Below are 20,078 nucleotides of genomic sequence, written 5' to 3' on the forward strand. Positions count from 1 at the left end.
TCTGTTAGATGAAACACCCGAACCATCTGTTCGTTCATGCTCTTAGGACGTTTCACACGGCTCGTATCTACACTTTTAACGGTCCATCTTAATACCCGTTCGTTGAAATTGCGAAAGCGTTTTCCACGATAAGAGTCGCCCGATCGTTTCTCTGGTACTTCGGACAAAATGGTTTGAATTCCTATTCGCCCGTCTCGGACCGGGTATCGACTCTTTCCCCCTTTTTTACCTATCGACCATTCAACTTTCCCTTTTGATCTTGTGCAACGTTGAAAACTATCGTCCCCCCCGCGTCGTCGTACGCTACGTTGGACGGTTTTAAAAACCGTCGCATGCTTCGACGTACGTACGCGCTGTTTAACGTTTTCACGCTGACTCCGGTCTTGTCTCTGTGTTTCGGCTTCCGGGATCCTCGGGGGCGTATTCAGGCATAAGTATTCACGGACGAGAAGCACCCGTAGTTATCTCGGAAAACCGGAGGAGTTTATTCACGATGTACTACGCTTCTTTTTCCCTCACGCTTCGCGATCCGTCCACGCTGTTGATTTTATGCCCGAGTTTATTCGCCTCACGCGATGTGCACAAGTACACTCGGCTAAGGAGATCTAAATGGTCGAGACTGATATCGAACGTACAAGGACTGGTATGGAAAAATACAGCCTCGTGTGTCGTACGTACTTACGCGATCATCGATGGACCGCGGTTCTTTATTCAATATAAAACCTTCAGGGTATCCGTTAAAAAAACGCATTCCAAATAGACTTTTCTTTCGTTACGTGAGCATTGCGACAGGCAATGTCTCTTAATATTTTCTGTACTCGACGAACGTCCTTTACATTCACTGGCGATACAATTTTTCTATAAATGCATGAAATCCATTGCCGTACTTTATACACGTATTTATAACGAACACCTCTTGAGATTGTTCTGTAAAATCAAAAATACAACGTCTACGCGTTTTTCTGTTACAGGTGAGTAAACGTTCCCGGGCAGGTGCTGCCGTGTTCCGTGAGTTCTGTCTTGAAAACGTCGCCAACTTTCCTTGCTCGGTCGATCGTTTAAAATCGGGCAGTTTTGCGATCTCCCGTTATCGCGAGCTAACGGAACAAGTACAGTTAACCGATAATCTCGAAGGCATGCCTTCGCGAACCTTGGCAAAGAAACCGGTCTTTCGACTGTCGCCGAGTGTCCCGCCGCCGCTCTCCGCAACGATCGGGGGGCATTATCGATAAAGACATTCTCCGCGATCGGTCGTCCTCGTTAAAACCCGAGAAACGCGTCCACTCGCGAATAAAAATCGACGGCGCCGAGTCGGTGCTCGCAATTTTATCCAATCGATTGGATTTTTCAATCAGTGGTACGTAGTAAAATCTGAAGGAAATCCAAGCCAATTTAGGAGAAGTTTTCCAGAGCGTTTAGAGAAATTTAGTACTCAGACTGTTTATTAAAGATTTTTATTCTCTTTGGATCAAACGAACTTCCCAGGGTAGACCTCGAAGCTTTGGCTCGGTCAGGACTCGTCTTGAAGTCTCAAAGGCTCGAAACAAAGACGTTCCGATCGACCTTTTTTTAAACGTAATCGTTGCTCGTCGAGAAGATCCTCGACCGTTTCACCTTCGCGGTCAAAGCGGATCGGCCGAAGCGTCTGCCTGATCCTGATAGGCTTACGGCAATTTATTCGACGTTTATCAATGGAATAAAATTGCTTTAAACTGCTTACTCGAGGAGCAAGGCGTCTCGATTCCGAGAGAAACGACGAGGCGAACGAAGCACAGAGCGAGAGCACGTGGAATCGTTGCACAAATCGTGCGGCATATGGGCGTGAAGTCAAGGTCTCTTCTCTGTTTCAAGCGTGGTGGCCGACGGAGACGCGTCGTCGTACGACAATCGAGTTTTATCGTTCGCTCGCAGCATTTTCGAACCCGCGGTGCGATCTCGACATTTTTCAAGTCGGTTTACGTAGCTCTCGATTTCATGCACGCTGTTGAATTTGAGATTTCCTTCTTTGAATCGAAAGAAATCGATCGGTGGCTTCGTCTCGAGTTTCAAGAATCCAACCACCATTAGGTAGACGTTCTGCGATCGCGTTGGGAAGGAATCTAGACGTACAGGCTGCGTAAAGTTGCGTTCCCCGCGACTGCAGCAATTGCTCGAAGAAACAGAGTCAAGAGAGCCTCGTGTGCGTTCGATCAGCTGCTTCCTCTTTCCTCCTTAATCTTCGTACAGAAGATCGAACGTTGATTCTCGTGGTACCAGCGTTTTCTCGATCGAAAAAACGTGTCACGTCGGACGGACGAAAAGATTTCGTGGCACAGCGCGTGCCGGAACCATCGTCGACGCACTTCTGCACATAAGTACACAAATAGCTCATTATGACCGTGCCCGCGCCTCCCGCACTCGGACCCGTCGCGCGCACGACGTAATTGGGGTTAATGATCGTGTGTATACCCTCGCGTTCTCGTACTTGTACGCGAAGCAGCACTCGACGAGTCGGCCTGGACCAGGCATTCCACTCTCCGGCCATTAGCAAGTGTAATGCCGGTCGTGGCAACACCTCGTTTCTTTCCTCGACCCTTACCGTCAGTTTCTTCCTACTTCAACCCCGTCCCAACCGTTCCCTCGGCAAATCGGTTTTGCTTTTACGCGAGAAAATCAGAGACCAGAAACAGAAATCAAAGCCTGACGATCGTGCTAGAACGATACGAGTTCCGACAGCGTTACTCGATCGACCGTGTAACGCAGGAAAATTACGAAGCAAAATTCAATGGACGTTTCGACGCGAAACATCGAAATCGTACGACAAAATGGACGGTGTGTAATGATTGTCAATTAACGATGTGACGCAGGGAAATTAGAGTGGCACGTAACGACGAAAATTTGCACTTAGAACGCGTTCGGGATAGAAATTATTTGAGCAGGCGGTGGCAGTGGGCCGTGCATTATGCAGACCGAGAGACCCTGACCCAGGTCGTCTACTATACCGTACCCGCCGCGATAAAATGTAAAGTAGGAGGGAACGCATGGATTTTCGAGTCGGTGGTCCACAATGAATTTACCTTCGCTGCGAGGGAGTATTTAGAAGACAGGCCGCAGAGGAACGCGAAACACGGCTAGAGACACAATGCTCGGTTGCAAATGCAAAGTAGATTCTTCCTCGTTCGCTACGAGCGAACTTCCAGCAGTCATTTCTCATTCTCTGACGTATTAAACGTTTAGTGATCTCGTTTTCGAGAGATAACACTTTTATGACGTTTTTCGGAACCGACTGTGAAACGTGGCTCGCGAAATTTATTGGCTCATTAAATTACGCGTCGACTCGACGCAATAAATTTTCCATAGAACCACCGACGGGATTTTAAACCGGCAGGTCTCCTGCGTTTAATCAAATCGATCGTGAAACGTACAAAGAATTTTCTATCGGACGAAGCTCGTCGAACAAACGCATTCCTACGTTCCGACGAACGGTGGTTCATCTTTTTACCGTCTAAATAGAATCGACGAAGATTTCGTCAGAGGGTCGTAGCACTGTTCGTTTCGTGTCGCGCTCGAAGCGTGTTGTACTCTCAGGTTTTACCTCGAAAATAGTAGCGGAGAAAGGAGATCGTCGTGGCACACACTCTTCAGGCGCGGCTCCGTTCGAGGTTGGATTACAACGGTTTGACGATCGCTGGATATCGGTTTTCCCGGAGCACAGAGCTTCTGCGCTAGGCGAATTTACGGCCGGTGTCGGTGGAATAATAAATGGAATACGATTTATTGATAATGCGCTCCGAAGACCATAACGCGGCGATTCGTGCACCGCTGCACGGTGCAGGATGCGCGCCTTTAAACATTTCTAGAACGGCGCGTTAACTGCTTCGATCCTCCTATCCCCGTCGCTACCTTCCGGGAACCTCGTTATTCATTTAAAAGAACGCAGGAAACTCAGCTCGGTTTATACTCGGTTGAAAATAATTTTTATATCAGATTGATCACGCTCTCTTCAGTTTTATAAATGAGGACTTGGCATTTTTGTAGAATTATCGAATTATCTGCTTATAAACGCTCCGATATAAAATTGTTTTTGAGCATATAAAATCTGTATAATGAGATTGTAATTGCCACTCAAGCGATCCAGCGACTATAACGATACACCATTGTCACCGTTAACCGTACCGAGGAAAAGAAACCGAAAAATCAACAACTACTATTTGCCAATTAACGTTCTCTCTAATGACGTAATTACAAATATCAAAACGATACCGAGGATTCGTGATGAAAAAAGAAGTTAATTTCCACTCGGCTCATTTTACCTCTTTCAGTATCGCGGATTGCTTTTTTAACTCGGTTTTCGAGGCAGCTTTTATCGGTCGTTTCGACGATAAAGAACGCCGCAATTAGCAGCCGCTAATTACTAGCCGATTAATGACAATGCCGTGGCACGAGTACCAGCTCTGTACACGTTTCGATCGAACGATCGATGCGACCGAAGGACTTGGATCGTCTCTCGCATCTTTTCGTCGCGTCGGTCTTCGGCGAAATGCAAGACGATGTAATTAGCTATTGGCGAGTCGGAATTAATAACGATGAGGAGTAGCAGGTCGCGAGTATCGGCTCGCGAACGATCGATCGATCGCTAATTAACGTTCGCTTCACGAGGAGGCTCGTCAGAGCGTTCGCGGGGCGAATCTCGACACGTTCCTTCGATGACAAATCGGTGGAATTCATATAGAAAAGCGTTCGGCAATTAATTGTCAGTTAAATATATGTACGAGCCTCTAGGCGCGACCGATTACGGAGTCCGCCGCTTGAAAATGCTGTTTCCAGGAAGAGAACGCTTTTCTGAATATGGGGAATCCAATTTGCCGGATTTCTTGAGCAAACGTAACTACGCTCCTCGGCAGACTTAGAATTAATCTCGTTCGACCGAAGAAATTAAGGTTGATGAACTCGAACCGAAGTTAAACTACTTAAATCGAATAAGCCGTGCTTCTTCTGCTTGGTTCCGAGCGATGTGAACATCATTATTTTTAGTAGAAATTATTGCGAGTGAAATCCCTCGCACGACCGGATTCAGTAAATCAATTAAGACTCTTCCTTCGTTCGAACGAGTAACAAAAAGATCCAGCTCAAAGACGAAGTCATCCCATAAAGGATCCAGAGTTTTTCTTGCCAACATTCATTTCCCGGACGGTTCTATCTTCGATCTTCAAACTGACTCTCCGTTCCCTTATCGCGCCTCTTCCCGACGATCCCCCAGTAATGGAATATCGATTCGCCATGTTTGGACGGCCGATTTCCCTGCGACGACACGATAAATTGCTCGCTAATGATCCCACCAGTTCGCCAAATAATATTTCTCCGGTCGCTAAATCATGCCCCCATTCCGCAAACGAAGAATCCTGCGACAGAGACGACCTGGACGTTCAGTTTTTCATCCTCGTACTGATCGGGCGAGCAGTCTTACGGCAGAACTCGTCGTGGATGACGTATTTGAAAATAGTTTCGGTATTTACTCTTCGCCGATCTCCTTCCCTTTGTAAATACGACTGAACAAACCATGGAAAACTCTGGGGATGTTCTTTATTACTCGTATGAAAGGCCGGAGATATAATTTCGCTAAAATGAGAATTGACGGTGGCACGTGAAAAACAAGCTCGGTCTTCGGTGAAACGCGGAGAAGCAAATCGCTCCTGCGTTTCAACGGACGCGTGCATTACCGGGCCGTGAAAGGGAAGCGTAGCAGCGCGAAATATAACAAACTTCGGTTCACAAAGCCAAGTACGATCATCAGGCGGCCGGTGAAAAAAATAATCGTTCCTTCCGGGCTGTTCTTAATTAACTTTCGAGCCGCTCCTCGCCCGAGCTCCCTTTCATTAACTCGTAAAAAAAAACCCTTTCTCTCGTCTTTACAAATTTTCAGCCCCATTTCAACCTCGACCTCCTTTATTCGGTCTATTTACGCGCCGTATTTTCTCCGTTCCTGTGTTCCGCAGGATTGCGAGTCTCAGGTTCTCTTTTTCTTTTTAAATGCAAACGAGAAATCGCGGAACGGAAGGTGTCGCCGATTCGCGTTGCAAACGGGGCTCGATCCGATCAAGGAAAAATAAGTCAAATCGAAGGTGACTGGCCGGTGTTTCTGCTCCAGGAAGTCGTAGCTGGGAAGCCTATTGAAATCACGATGCAGCGTACACAGTTTCGTTGCAAGGGATCGCGTTTTTCTCGCGTTCCGCGCCGAACGAAACTCGGAAAGTTAAACGGCCCGATAAATTATCGCGTCAGCTGTGCCTGGCGTTGAAACACGGAGAACTTCGGGTCGCTCGCGAAACTGGAGCGTGCGATCAAGCCGTTCCATTCATAGCTTTTTCGTCGAGCTTCCGTCAGAGTTTTATGAGAAGTAGCATTTAAGTGTTACGCATTCGCAAATTCAAAGACGGTGAGCTACCCGATTTACACATTCATTGATCAGAAGTTGGCTCGGTTATTTCTCTTTATTTAAAAATATCTGAACAATTGTTTGGTATCGAAAGACAGTTAAAATATGCAGCATGAAACGAAGAGTGTAAATATTTCACGATCAAGCTGGGACAAAGAAAGAACGTAATTCGTCGTTTACTCTGGCGTCCGACGGGACGTGGGGAAAATAAAAACGGACAGGTAAAATCAGGTGGAAGTTAGCGCGAACGGGTGAATAAATCAGCGGACAAACAAGTCGCCGGAACCGGGTTCGACTCGAACTCCTGGCTCTACGCGAAGTTATATCCACCGTATTTCGGCGAAATTCGATTGAACCGAGAAGGTAAATTGCCGCACCTGAAAACAACCACGCATACTCGTAGCAGCTAGAACAAATATAAAATTTGTTCCGTGTCCCAGAATTCTCTAGTCCCGCTGATTTTCATGTTACCTTCGCGAGGATTGCGACTCTGTGGTTGAAAAAGAAGAAGGAGGGAAACGAGACCATAGGGGTGCTGAACGAGCGATTTTGTGGTGTGTTTGAAGAGAAGTTATAGGGGTCGGTGGACAGGAATGAATTATACGTGGCAAAATCAATTCTCCCGGCGGTTCGTTGTTAACGTCACGTGCTTTTATTTTTAAATATCGCGTAATATGTCATTTACTCGATCGTTACTCGACCGTTAGAACCGTAAAATATTTCATGACAGCAGAAAGTGTTTACTTTTCTCCTATTTATTCGATGCATGACCGATTCGATACTCGTTCACGTGGAAAACAGCTGTTACAAAATTCTAATCGATTTTATACTCCGGATGCATCAATTTTAAAAGAAATTTACCAAACTGAGCTATTCTCTTCATATAAAATATATATACGGGCAACAATAAATTTCGTGTTCCATCGATCGACAGCTTCTTTATGCTGGCCAGACGATATCAGCGCCAAGATTCGGCGTCGCGTCGGATCGATTCGACGTAACTTCGTTCGGAGATTTTGGAGATCGTCCAAACTCGGGACGAGTCCGTAGAATTTTAATTACGCCGGGACGCGGCCAGAAACGACGACAAAAGCTGGTCGCGGTGTTCGACACACACGATTCGCCCTTTCTCTCGCCGTTTCTTCGCTCACTCTCCATCGAACGAACCGGCGTTTTCTGTTCCCTTTCCCGTTTCTACGGCTCAGAATCGGTCCGTCTATGGATTTCGGCTCGGCGAACCTTCGTTGGAAAGAACATGCTCGATCACTTTATCATCTAATTAGAATATAAATCGAGAGTTCCCTCCGTTTTTGTGGAGAAACTGTTGATACCAGCTGGTCTCGAGGAAAATTGGGTATCGGACGTGCTGATCGCACAGTTTCTCGGTCGCATCGGTGCGACCACTTCTCGACTCCTCGTTCGTGTCTCTTTGTATCGACGTGCCCGGGATTTGTGCCGTCCGAGCGATTTTTATTAAAACGACGCGACTGAGAGAGTACATTGTTCGTCGCGAACGCCACTTCGTTCCCTGCCGATAGACAACCCCCTCTAATTGCTGACTGGTAACTTTTAGAAAAAGAATTCTTGTAACGTGAAACAAAATTGTAATGTGCGATGCTAAACGAATACGAGACCAGAGCAAGTTAAATTCAACTTCCGTCCCCTCGAAGAGGTACCAGACGACCCAAAACTCTTGTCAATTACATATCAGACCGAGAAACGTGTTCGCTCCCAGATTTTGCATGTTTTCGGCGACGGTCGTTGCGTCATTGAAAGCCACGTGACTACCGTGGCTCCTTGAAAGGGAAAATCGGAAGAAGAGTTCTGGGAGAAAAACGTCTGAGTCGCCGTAGTTCCCTGACAACCGCGTTACGGGCGAGGAACGGTCCGCCTCGCCTGGGATCAGGCTAGAAAGTTGTGAGCGTTGCGTCACCGCGTTTCCTTTAAACTTAAACGAACAGAACCATTTACGAAACCTATTCGAATATTTGGCCTACCATTTTCTGGGAATCCTAAAGATCTACACTAAAGTTCTAAATTCATGTACTGAAGCTTAAAAATGATCGAAACGATCGACTTTCTCTTCTGTACGAATTATAAAAATGTCCAGGAATGAAATCGTATCAGTGGTTCGGTCATAATGTGCATACGTATTTACCGTGGTTAATAATAGAAATGAAATGTAATTAAGTTTCGAGGCGACTTCCCTTCCTATTTTAACATCGAACCGTCCGGCTCGCTCTCGCTTTTATGTCATTTTGAATAAATACACGGGCGGCAGATGGATTCGTAGAAACCTCTGAAACCTCTCTCCCGGTAGAACTACGTAAAACCGAAAGCTGTACAGACTGTTTCCCGCGATTCGTATCCCACGGCGAGAGAGAGACGATTCGTTCGGCCACGGGCGGAGCAGAAGAAGCAGCCAGCGAATTTAATTGGACGTTGACGATGCATTATTCCGACCATTGCTACGAGAATTTTAACCGGTCCCCTTTTAATTTCGAGTTTCAATTAAACGGAATGCTAAGCGATCGTTCGCTGATTGCTACTCGCGAGACAGATTTTCGCGTTGCTTAGCGGTGAATCAGGCGTGAAAATTGAACGACCCTCCATACTTCCACAGATTGTCTGATCTTTGAAAACTCATACACCGTCAGATTTTCATGCGGAACAGAACGTTTCGTCAATGAAATATAAATCGAGTACGAGAGTACTCTTAATATTCTGCACTTTTTACCGTAAATTCAATGTTTTTACGAATCCGTGAAACCTACGGCCTTGCATCGTTACTGTTTGAATGTCGTAAGAAAATATTTGTCTTGCGTTCGCCCGATTTTCCAAAAATCAATCGCGAACAGTCTGCTAGAGTTTGAGGAAAGTGAGAATGTTCATTTTATAACTGACTGCTCCGCCTCGAGAGAATCGGGCAGACCGGGCACTCGAGGTACAAAGTTTTAGCGGTTCATCCTCGTATACCTAATTGGACATTGATGAGAGTGGCAGAGATAGGTGCTCGTCGCGAAGTGCCGAGCCAACGACGGCTGGCGACTGTCCCCAGCCATTTTGTACCGTTGAAACTTCGATCCGGGCCGTGTCTAGCCTCGGAAGGAATCGAAGCCGCGGGATAACAGCCTTTTAGGCGAGATTGCCTACTCTCTCCTCTCCCTCTCGCGGCGTGAATCTTCGTCTTGGCCCGTGAAAACCCGAAAGTAGGTTCCGCTCGAAACGGCACCTCCTTTGTTTCCTCCTTTTAATCCTCTGATCTCGCTGGGATTTGGTCACGGATCGTGAGACCGTCTCACGATCAGTTTAAATTTCATTCCACGAATCGTTATAATGTATTTATTTATTTATGCATTTCACGGATCTCAAGAACCCATTTTATATAATACAGATATAGAAATAAAAAAACGAGTAATGGTAGAAAATCGGTGACATTGATCGTAACATAATCAGATGAATACTTCATAGTCGATGCACCTGCGATACTAGAATTGAAAATTCTATTGCTCTGGTATCGTTCGGTATCGCGACAGAGCTACGAACAGTAAGATTTGTCGGTGTCAAGAATCGTCGGTGAAAGAGAGAAAACGAGATGCACGATAAGTAGGTGATCGCGTAACATTTTTCTTGTCCCCCGATTTGTTCACCTGCTCGACTCACCGGTAGCTTTACCGGTGTAAATGAAACTCGACTCGGCCGTTCACCAACCGCACACGACGGCGAACACGGGACACCGGTATCGGTTCCAACGAAGGATCCCGCACACGCTCATACACGTAGGTACGCGTGCAAGGACCCCTCCGTTTCTTAGGTTTCCGCGAAGAATATCGAGTGACGTTATATCGGAGCAAACGGCAGCACCGTTGAATCATCGTATGTCGCCAGGGGACGACGAACTTTCTGGCTTCTGTTTCACAATTGTTTTTTAAAAGGATTTCGTTCGCTCGAGGGAGACCGCTCTCCGTTCGTTACAATCTCTAAATCGTTGATCCGTAGATCGCGAATACTGATGCGGAATGAAACTTTCGTAGCGGTTATTTGAGAAATTAAATTTAGAAACGTCGTTTCGCCGTTGATGTTCTGACGTGCACCCACCCATAAAATTCGCGATCACGTTGCCGTCGTTTTATGTGATGATACAATCGGGAAAACGAGAGAGTAAAATTCTGGAGATCGATCGGTCGCACAGAGAGGAGCTGGTCGATCCGTGTGACGCGCCGTCACAGAAGAAGAGCGCCGAATCTCAGGAGTGAAGAGAATCGACGAATCCGTGGAACCTCGCGTGAACGTCGAACGCTCTTCCTCGAGGAGCGACACGGAAGACGTGGAACTGGGTCGAAAACGCAACGACGGCGTCGAGCCCTGACGATTCGATCATCGCGAAGCCCGCGGCGCGTAACGCTCGCTCGCGGGTCATCCGCCTCGGGCCGGCGAAATAGAGTGGATCCGGCGTTGTCCGACACCTACGCGCGCGCGAGCCTCGCGAGCCAGACTTCCGTGAAGGTGAAACTCCGTTCGAAGAAGGCCAAAAGAAGAAGAGGGGCGACCACCGATCCCCGGCGACTGGCTTTCGCGTTTCCTACGTGTTGGAACCACTTAGTCGAGCCTAGACGACGGTCACGACCGGTCGCTGTCGTTCAGAGCCCATTTCCATTTTCCCGTGGCAACGTCGTCGAACCGGAGAACGCGTCTTTTGCGTGAGAGACGCGTGCGAACACGTTTCAAGGATCATTTTCGGTTTAACGTCGATCGTCGTTGGTCGCGAGTAGTTTTGGCATCGAGTTCCTGGACGCGTTCTGCATGGGACAGTTGAGATCGAAGTGTGACAAAAGACATGATGGTGATAAGCGCGTTGAAGCAGGTCGCCAACGCTGCGACCAACGCTGTTCACTCGGCGACGAACACTGCCCACCCGAACTCTGGTACGTTTCGATCGTTCGCTTTTCAACGACCGAGCCCATACGGCACGACTTTGTCATTTTATATAATCGCACCGATGCGATTTTAATAGGAGATTCTGATCCGCGAGAGAAACTTTCCCGTGACATTATGCGGGTATCACGAGTGGCATATAATTAAACGCTTAAAATGCATCGGATCTTGCGGCCGATCGATCGGACCCGAACGAGATAGTGAGCCGTGATAAACGGTTATCTAAAGCGTTCGTGAAAGCGTCGTACGTGTGTCGCCCGGTAATGGGAAGCGTAGCTGTGTACCTCCGATCTAATTTCCTTCGGTTTATTAATCTCCCCCTGACGTCGTTTAATTACCTGTGTAAATCAAACGGCCGACTCCCGTCCCGCGGTGCTCTTTGTCGCCGACGAATCTTGTTTTCATCGTTCGACACCGGAAAACGGAAAGAGCCGTCCGGATCGAATGTCTGAAGAAGTTCGCGATCACTCGCTTCTCCGACGAATTTCTCTTTTACGGAAAATCGTGACAGCGAGGAGAAACTCGTCGAAAAATCAAGTGATCGTCGACTTGGACGACTTTCGAACGGATCTATTGGGTAAGCTGCACTCGTCGAACCACTGAGCTATGAATTAGCGAGGTGATCCTCGTTCAAAAAATTCTAAATTGGACAATCCGTAAGAATCGGCGAGGGAAAACGAAACGATGCTCGATCGGCCGCGGTTTCTTGCTCGCCCCGTTTCTCTTCCGTTCCTCGGTTCACTTCGGGCGAAAGCATCCGCGCTCGCTCGCTCGCTCGCTCGCTCGCTCGCTCGCCTCGCGATCGTGTTCACATTGAAATATCGCTTGCGCAAAATGCAAAAGGTTACCCACGATCACCGGGCCGGGCTGGAATTCTCTCCTTTTCAGTGCTCGCGTCGAGCAAAGGGTCGACCACGAGTCTTTCGACGAGCTGTACTTTTTACACCGCTCGACTAAGCTTCGTCGCAAACACTTTCGTTTTATGAACATCTCGTTTGTGCGAATTACGACCAGATCGCAATTGTGTTCGTAACAGCTGGTGCGCATCGCAGCGGTCAAGTGAAATTTCTGTTCACAATGCATTTTCCTTTAACCGACCAGCGACGAAAAAATACCACGGATGTTTTTCGCAATGACTACGATATCAAATCGATGTAAGTAATCATGCAGTATTAATCAAATACGTTGCGTTCTGGTAATTGCCAAGAAGAATAAACGGTGAGGGAGGGGAAAGGTCAAAATATTAGATTGCGCAACGCGCGGGAGACGGAGATCCTTTGGCAATTTCCCGCATTGTTCGGGGCAATTTCCAAAGGCTCGGGTACAGACTCGAACGGTCGTATCGTTGCTTTATTGATTGCCGATGTCTTCGATTGCAAGGTGCGTTTTTAAATAATGCCGAAGGGAAAAATAGGTCGTGGAAAAGAACCCCTCTTCGTCGAGAGCAATCGGGAAAACCGAAGCAAGTTCACGGTCGTGTCCTATGGCTCGGCGAATCTGTTCGCCCGACACCCAGACGATTCAGGCATCGAATCCGTGACCCATTTAAACAAATTTCCTCAAAGTCTCCAGTGTCTAAACAGTTCTGACGAACGCGTAACAATGTAAAAAGTGATATTGTACGAATCCGTGGAATTGCGATAAGAGATCTGACGTTTCGCGAGAATCCGTTTCCCTCCTCGGCAGATAATCGTGTCAGAGGTCGCGGTCTCCCTCCATCGCGATGCAATAAATAAATGCATAAACGAGGTCTGGGAAAAACCGTCTCAGTCTCGAGTCGATCGTCGAATCGTTTGGTGAACAAAGAATCGTCGAGATGTCGGAGTCTCACCTGTGGTTGGTGTCGATCGTCCTGCTGATTTCGGCGATCGGAAAATCGGAGCAAGCCACGTGCAAACGCGTCACCGGTTATACGGTGTGCCATGAAAAAGGAACCTTGGTAGACGTCACACAACAGGAATTCGAAGACGGGCTGGACATACACGACTTGGATCTGCTGGCCATTCGAGAGGACGCGTTTAAGAATTTAACGACAGCGAAACTGAACCTGGGACTGGGTAACAAGATCTCGGTGGTGCAGAAGGGATCGTTCCGCGGGTTGGAAAACTTGGTTCGTCTGGATCTGGACGGTAACGTGATTCCCCTGTCGCCGAATCTGTTCTCGGAATTAAAGCAATTGCGTTCGTTGTCTCTGATCTTCAACAAGATCAACGAGATACCGAAGGACTCGTTCGGAGGACTGTCGAATCTGATATGGCTCTACCTGGGCCACAACGACGTCGAATCGATCAGCAGTGACTCGTTCGCCGGGTTATCTTCGTCGCTCTTGTTTCTCTGGCTGAACGATAACAAGATCGCGAACATAGAATCGGGAACTTTCAGCCAAATGCCAGAGTTGTCGCGTCTCCATCTGGAGAACAATCAGCTGACCTCCATCGAGTCCGGAGTTTTCAGGGGTCTGCACAAGTTGGACGGTCTGTTCCTCGAAGAGAATCGACTGAGCAGCGTTTCCAAGTCCGACTTCAAGGGACTGATCAGTCTGAGAATTTTGAGCCTGCACAGCAACCGGATCACCGACATCGAACCGGGAGCATTCGCCGATCTGACTCAATTGGAGGATCTGCACTTGAGGAAGAATCGACTGTCTCACGTAGACACCGGCGTGTTCAACGGGCTGAAGAGTCTGAAGAAACTGGATCTGTCCGGTAACGAGATCAGCGTGGTGCAGAGTGGCGCGTTCGGAGGACTCCCTGCGTTGAAGCTTCTGTACCTCACCAATAACAATTTGACCAGCGTGGACAGAAAGGATTACGGTTTGACCAGTTTGACCATGGTGTACGCCACGTAAGCTGATCTTTGTGGCGCGTCTGGGTAGTGACCCATGATCGAATAAAGTGTTGATCAAACGAATCATTGAGTAAAATAAAGTCTGTCGATTCAATTGGACGTTTCGTCGTGCTATCGCGAAACGATACTTCATACTGTTTACGTGACCTATATAATTTCATGATACCGAGGCAAGAAGGGAAGGCATTCGCTTTCCTGCCACGCCTAATGTCAAGATCGCGGGTCTACCCCGTGTTCGTTTCGACCCACGCCCACTGTACCTGTTCCCTCTTACGACGCGACTCGAACCGGGAGGCCGTCGACGTACGATCGACATGTTTCAGACTCGTTTCAAACGCGTGCGTTCGCAGCGAAATCGTACGGTGGAGTTTATTCGTTTATGCGTAGCGACGGATCGGGCAAGGCGATTCATAATTATTTGAAAGTCAAATTTCGGAGTCGCGACTAGAATACGTTCGGGCTGCATCGAGATTCAAGGACGGGTCTTGGAATTTCTGCTCCGGCGGAGAACGGAGTTTCCTTCGTCGTTGAAAAATGAACGACGAAACCTCGGACGACCGTAATTACGTTTCGGCGAGACGAGAGAAACCGTCGACAAATAAATATACGGGATTGAAATGAAACGGAGCGCGAGCAAGACCCGGTTCGGGAATTATTTCAAAGGTTCTCGCGCAGCCAAAGGGCGCGTTCACCAGAGTTACGTTCGATTCTTCTATTTTCCTACACGGATCATGTTCTTTGTACAACGAAACAGCGTTAGGAAAATCTTGCGCGAGTCTTTCTCTCTTACGGGCATAAAGGAAGACTTCTCCCTTTCCGAGAAACGATCCTACGATCAGACCACCCTTTCACTGTGAAACGTTCCCCAGTGGAGACGATTCTTCGTGGGTCCATCCTTTTTACAGAGCTCTCATACGGCTCAGCGAAGTCCGTTCCTCTTTCTTCTTCTCCTTCTTTTTTATGGAAGACCGACTTTACAGAGACCGTGGATCAAGTTTCGTTCTTTCAGACGTTCGTAGTAAAGAAGAAAAACGCGAGGTTTACGACGTTACCGATTTTCGTTTTGACGGTCGTTGCAAACGATCGTCGAACGGCCCGGCTTCCGTTCTAGGAATTTAAATCCAGCGTGCTAATTTTTGTGACCGCGGATAACGAGCTCCGCATAACAAACGGCGTTCGCGAGGCCGATTCGATCCGATCACGTGCCCTTCGCGAACGAAAACGCGCGAATACGCACATGGAGAATAACGTCCTTCCGCTGTTCGTGCGTCAAGAATCATTGGACGAATTTCAATGAACCTGCCGTAAAGCGTCAGCAATCCATTTGCCATTCTTTTTTTCCACTCGAATCTTTCCTCGTGTTTCCTCTAACGAGTAGATCGCAAATACGTATTTACGCGCGCACAAAATGCAACTGCACGTAATCGAAATATCGAATTTATTTGTTTATTTATATTATTTATTTATTTATTATTTGCACGGGTTTCAAGAATCCATATATTATTATATACCAGAGGTATGTAAATGACATAAAATGAGTTCCACTGGCTGTTTAAAACGTTCTATCGATATGATTATCGTGTCGTTGTTCGTCGCACAATATTGTACGTACGTCGCTCGAGCACAAGTGAGCGGGACGGAGCGGTCGTTCGACGACCTCGCGTGAGTACCTCTGGACTTTTCATCGACACGTTAGAAAGTTACTCGGTGGGAGGTGCACGAGCAGCCTTGAAAATGCCGACGCGCTAGAAAAGGTGTCACGGACGTGATAACTCGCCGATTCGGAATCAGAAGCAAATTTGATCGACCGATCGATCCTTCGGTGTTTGCGCGAAGGAAACGGCCCGTCCTCGTTGCGTTCGCTCCGTTCGCCGAACGATTGACCCTGTTTCGTTTAATTACTGGAAAGAAGCGAGGTTTCAAAGAATCGGCGGACCAGGGAAATGGGTCGCGGCCTCTCTCGAGTAGTCAGGACTGGGAAAACCGAAGCAAGTTCACGGTCGTACTCCGCGGAAAACTAGTCCTCGCGTCGATTTTTTTTTCCTCTCTCTCACTGTTTTCGTCCCGCTTCTTTTTCGATGCACGAGGACGGAAAGTACCCGCTTTCAAACCGTGCCTAATGAGTCCCGGTATCAACAATCATTTTTCGCGTAAAGGAAGATCCACGTGAAACGATTTCCCGGGCTACGTTCGCGTGTCCTTGTAGCGGAATTCTATTCGGGGGAAGGGGCGACTGGAAAATCGTGAAACGGAAAACGATTACCGTTCCTCACGCGTAAACAGGAAAATCGAGACCTCGCACTCGCTTTTACGCTCGGGGCGAAAAACTTGGTGTCAGGGAAAAGGGGATAAAAAGATAGAGCCAGTAGATTTCGGAGAAAAATATTCGGATCGGGAATAGCCAAGTGGCACTGGAAAGAGCGAGCGCTCTCATGTTGGAATTCCAAATCCGCGCTGGAAAAATACCTGAAAACGGAAGAAGCAGTGCTCTCAGATTTCAGGAGTTTCGATCGTATTACATATTTCAAACATTGTTGAAACGAATTTAAAACAATTGATTAGACCGATGCTCCAGCACTGTTAACCGTCGCCGGATTAATAACCCGGTGAATCGAGAGTGTCTCGGAGAGCCCTTATCAAAAAGATAGAAGAGGGTGTCTAGCCGACTTCGAGGCTAACCAATTTATCAAGCTTCCGTCCTGCGATCGATCATCGCGAAATCAATCATATCCTAAGCTAAACACGTACGCGAAGATTGACATTTCTGTGAAGATTAGCACACAACTCTTGACGGATATTACAGGATCCGTAATTTATTAGAGTCGCGCTGGACAGTGGTCGCTTCCTGGAGGATCGAAACCGAGCAGGCTCTATTTTATACGGAGTGAATCAATACGAAATTATATCTGTACAATGAAGATTGTCCCACGGTAAGTGTAAAAATTACGCGTGGGCTTCGTCCCATCCTTCGATGCGAGATCCGATATTTATTACAAGGACTTTATACACGTTATATCCACCTGTGGCCACTGAATCGGCACGAGCCGCGGTGAAAGTGTGGCTTCTTAAGCGACGTTAGACGCGTACACCGTTTCAGAAAACAGATACCTGTGCGAGTCGCACCCGCGCCGGGATCCCGAATCGAGAGAGGAAGAGAGAGACGTTTCGAGACTCGATTCACAACGGAGGTGGTTCGGTGACGGGACGATCACGAGAGAGCCCCGGGTGCGTTCGCGATGCACTCGGAGAACTGCTCCGATACGTGACTGGAAACGCCGAGCACCGCGGCGGCGTGCATCAACACCGCTGGAAAAGTGAGAAATTATATTGAAACGGGCCGGATGTGTTCGATTTTCAGTACCCGCATCGTAAAACTGTTTACCACCGCTTAGATTTCGGCACCTGAACGTGAAACTTAACGACGGACTGTTACAATTGGAATCTTATCAGTCTCGGAACAAAAACGTTTTTACATCGTTCGGAACAAATTACTACTTTTAATTCCTATTAATTATCTTTTTTTAATCATCCCTGCGAAGTCGATTTTGCACAGTATCGAAGTTAGCTATCGCTTCCCGCTTGCCCGTTACTTTCTACGATTTATTACGGGTCATCTAGCGGGTCGAGCCAATTAAATCGAAAACCTTTTCCGTCGGAGAATCGTGTCGATACCGTGAACGATACTTTTTAGCCGGTTCGGAGGACTCGACCGATTCGGCCGAGAACAGCGAGATAAAATCGGTCAGCTTCCCCGTTCGTTAGAAAATCTCTCTCGGGCCAATTAAGCCGTTTGAGAAGAGTCGATCGGCGGCCGTGCAAAACGATCGCCAGGCGAGATGATCGACGATACGAGGAAAAATATGATTGAGACGCGTAGCGAATCTTCGACCCCGAAGGAAACCGTTACATCTCTGATCAGAACAGTAAAAACTGAGCGAGGTCGAGGACGTCTAAGACGCTCGTTACTACTTTTTGTAGCGCGCGATCGCGGTCGAGTTTGAGAGCTCGTTAGCGTCCGTTCATTTTCAGAAGATTCTTGACGAATCGCAGTGTTCGTCAAAAATTTAAGGATCGTACGAAACGTCGTACTAATCTTCATGACGACATTTATGCCTGCCGGTTAAACAGGTTTAACGCGAAAAGATTTTTTATTAGAACAGACAGCAACAGTTACCGTACGGTTAACGGTGTCGTTTAAGAAACTCGGTTTTACGTTGTTCCCGGGCTTTCGAGACGAACGATGGACAAAGGGGAGCGTAACAAAAAAAAGGGAGAGATAAAGGCCACCTTTCGCCCGTTTTTACACGGCTTTCTTTTATTTTCTAATTTGCGGCCGTCGCGTCGGAAGCCCCCCCGTCCACCCGGTACGTCCATCATTGTGTTACACGTTGGAAACCGGCGTATCTAGTCTAGACGCGTATCCGTTGCAGAGATTGCACGGTAATTTTTCACGTTTTATTGGCCCGTCGTGTCGCTGCGCTCTCGAGGAAACGTCACGCTTCAAGGTGAGCCTCTGGTATCGATGGAAACCAGATTTAGAAACGGCACGAGTCGCATACGAGATTTACACCAGATCATCATAGAAACGCGACTTCCCGTCCATTCGCATTCGACGTGTCATCATGTACCACGTGAATGACTCAGAAATTCTAATCTAGAAATTTTAATTTGCCAAGAGACGTCCGTTCAATTTATTTTATAACAATTTTAAAACGTGCGAGTGCAATTATGAAACGTCAGGTAATCGCATGTGGGATACTCGTCATCGATTCGACGTTCGGTACGACGACGTCTAAAGGTACTTTTCTAAATTTCGTCTCCTGAATTCAGGACTAAGATGCGAACAGATGTCGAGCTGGCACGCGTCGATGTGAGTCAAGGTGTATAGAAAAGTTACACAGAGTTCATGGCGACTCTAATGGCACATCGGCTGCAATACTATCTCTTGAAACGTTCTCGCAGAAGTTCAAGGCTCTCGAGTGTGAAAGTTCCTAGTAGCCGGTGTAAGAAGTTTACGTAAAAAGTGGAAATTGAAAGCTGCAGGAATTCTTACGCTCGTAGAAGGCCACCGTATAAAATCACAATCTCGAGTTCTACACCCATTCTCAAATAATGGTTCTATGATACGCAGTGAGATGGTCACCGATTCGCCAAACGTATCAGCAGCGAGTCATTGACCGATCAGTTTCAGTTGCTCTCTGTTTTTAAGAAGTGAACCGTAAAATCGATTAGCCGGCTCGTTGAGCCGTGGAACTCATTTATTCGTGAGAATCCACGTGAGAAATCTCTCCCCTTTAATGGGACGTTTGCTCGATTTAAGGGACTGGTCCGAACGCCTCGAATTTTAAACGAACGACGGAGCATAAAGAATCGGAAAATGGCAGAAAGGACAGTTCTGATCTAATCGTAAGTTTAAGCGTGGGAACGGGAACGGCATCGTGATCGGATCGAGTCATCTGGCCTATTTAAAACAGTCGCTCGACCTCAAGCCGTCGTCGTTATAATATTAAGTAGATCGGATCGAGCGCAACGATATACATACGGGAACCTTGCAATCCCTCTCGCTCTCCTACGACGATTACTTCATCTACTTGCGCGGCAAATAAGAGAGACTGCCTGCGCTCCAATAAATAGTTGTCCTCGTTCTTATGTGTTCATACGTACGAGCGAACCGCTAGAAATTCCTGCACTCGCTCGCTTCGTCTCTCTGATCGGAGAAAGACTGAATCTAATACCATGATGAACTCGAGTTCAAAAATAGTCTCAATCGGAAAGTCGACGAGGTCCTTCGAATTTACTTCTCGATATTCAGCGGTAAGAAATTCCTCCGGTCTGTCAGAGTAATATTTGGTCTCTCGCGAAACGGCGACGACGAAGGGCG

At 47.5% G+C, this 20,078-nt stretch overlaps 2 protein-coding genes across 7 annotated transcripts in view; both read left to right on the forward strand.

The window, feature by feature from the left end:
- Btk29A (tyrosine-protein kinase Btk29A) overlaps nucleotides 1–20,078 on the forward strand; it is a 105,750-nt gene that overhangs the window by 63,910 nt on the left and 21,762 nt on the right. The window contains exon 1 of one of the 6 annotated variants that reach the window (XM_026816899.1): nucleotides 11,025–11,340. The exons of the other annotated variants lie outside the window; for them this stretch is intronic. Within the exon in view, the coding sequence (XP_026672700.1) occupies nucleotides 11,253–11,340 (88 nt within the window). The 5' untranslated portion in view covers nucleotides 11,025–11,252. Of the gene's footprint in view, nucleotides 1–11,024; nucleotides 11,341–20,078 lie in introns of those variants that run through there. 6 annotated transcript variants of the gene reach the window in all.
- Nucleotides 13,089–14,296, forward strand: LOC108629035 (leucine-rich repeat transmembrane neuronal protein 2-like). Its single transcript, XM_018031391.2, has one exon. It carries the CDS (start codon nucleotides 13,167–13,169, stop codon nucleotides 14,196–14,198), a length of 1,032 nt encoding a protein of 343 aa, XP_017886880.1. The 5' UTR covers nucleotides 13,089–13,166; the 3' UTR covers nucleotides 14,199–14,296.

Source organism: Ceratina calcarata, unplaced genomic scaffold (assembly GCF_001652005.2).
Source record: "Ceratina calcarata isolate Rehan_Ccalc_2016 unplaced genomic scaffold, ASM165200v1 scaffold551.2, whole genome shotgun sequence".
Classification (NCBI taxonomy): domain Eukaryota; kingdom Metazoa; phylum Arthropoda; class Insecta; order Hymenoptera; family Apidae; genus Ceratina; species Ceratina calcarata.

What these genes read in the sequence shown, in the direction of transcription:
- LOC108629035 (XM_018031391.2), top strand. Translation starts at nt 13,167, where the DNA reads ATGTCGGAGTCTCACCTGTGGTTGGTGTCGATCGTCCTGCTGATTTCG.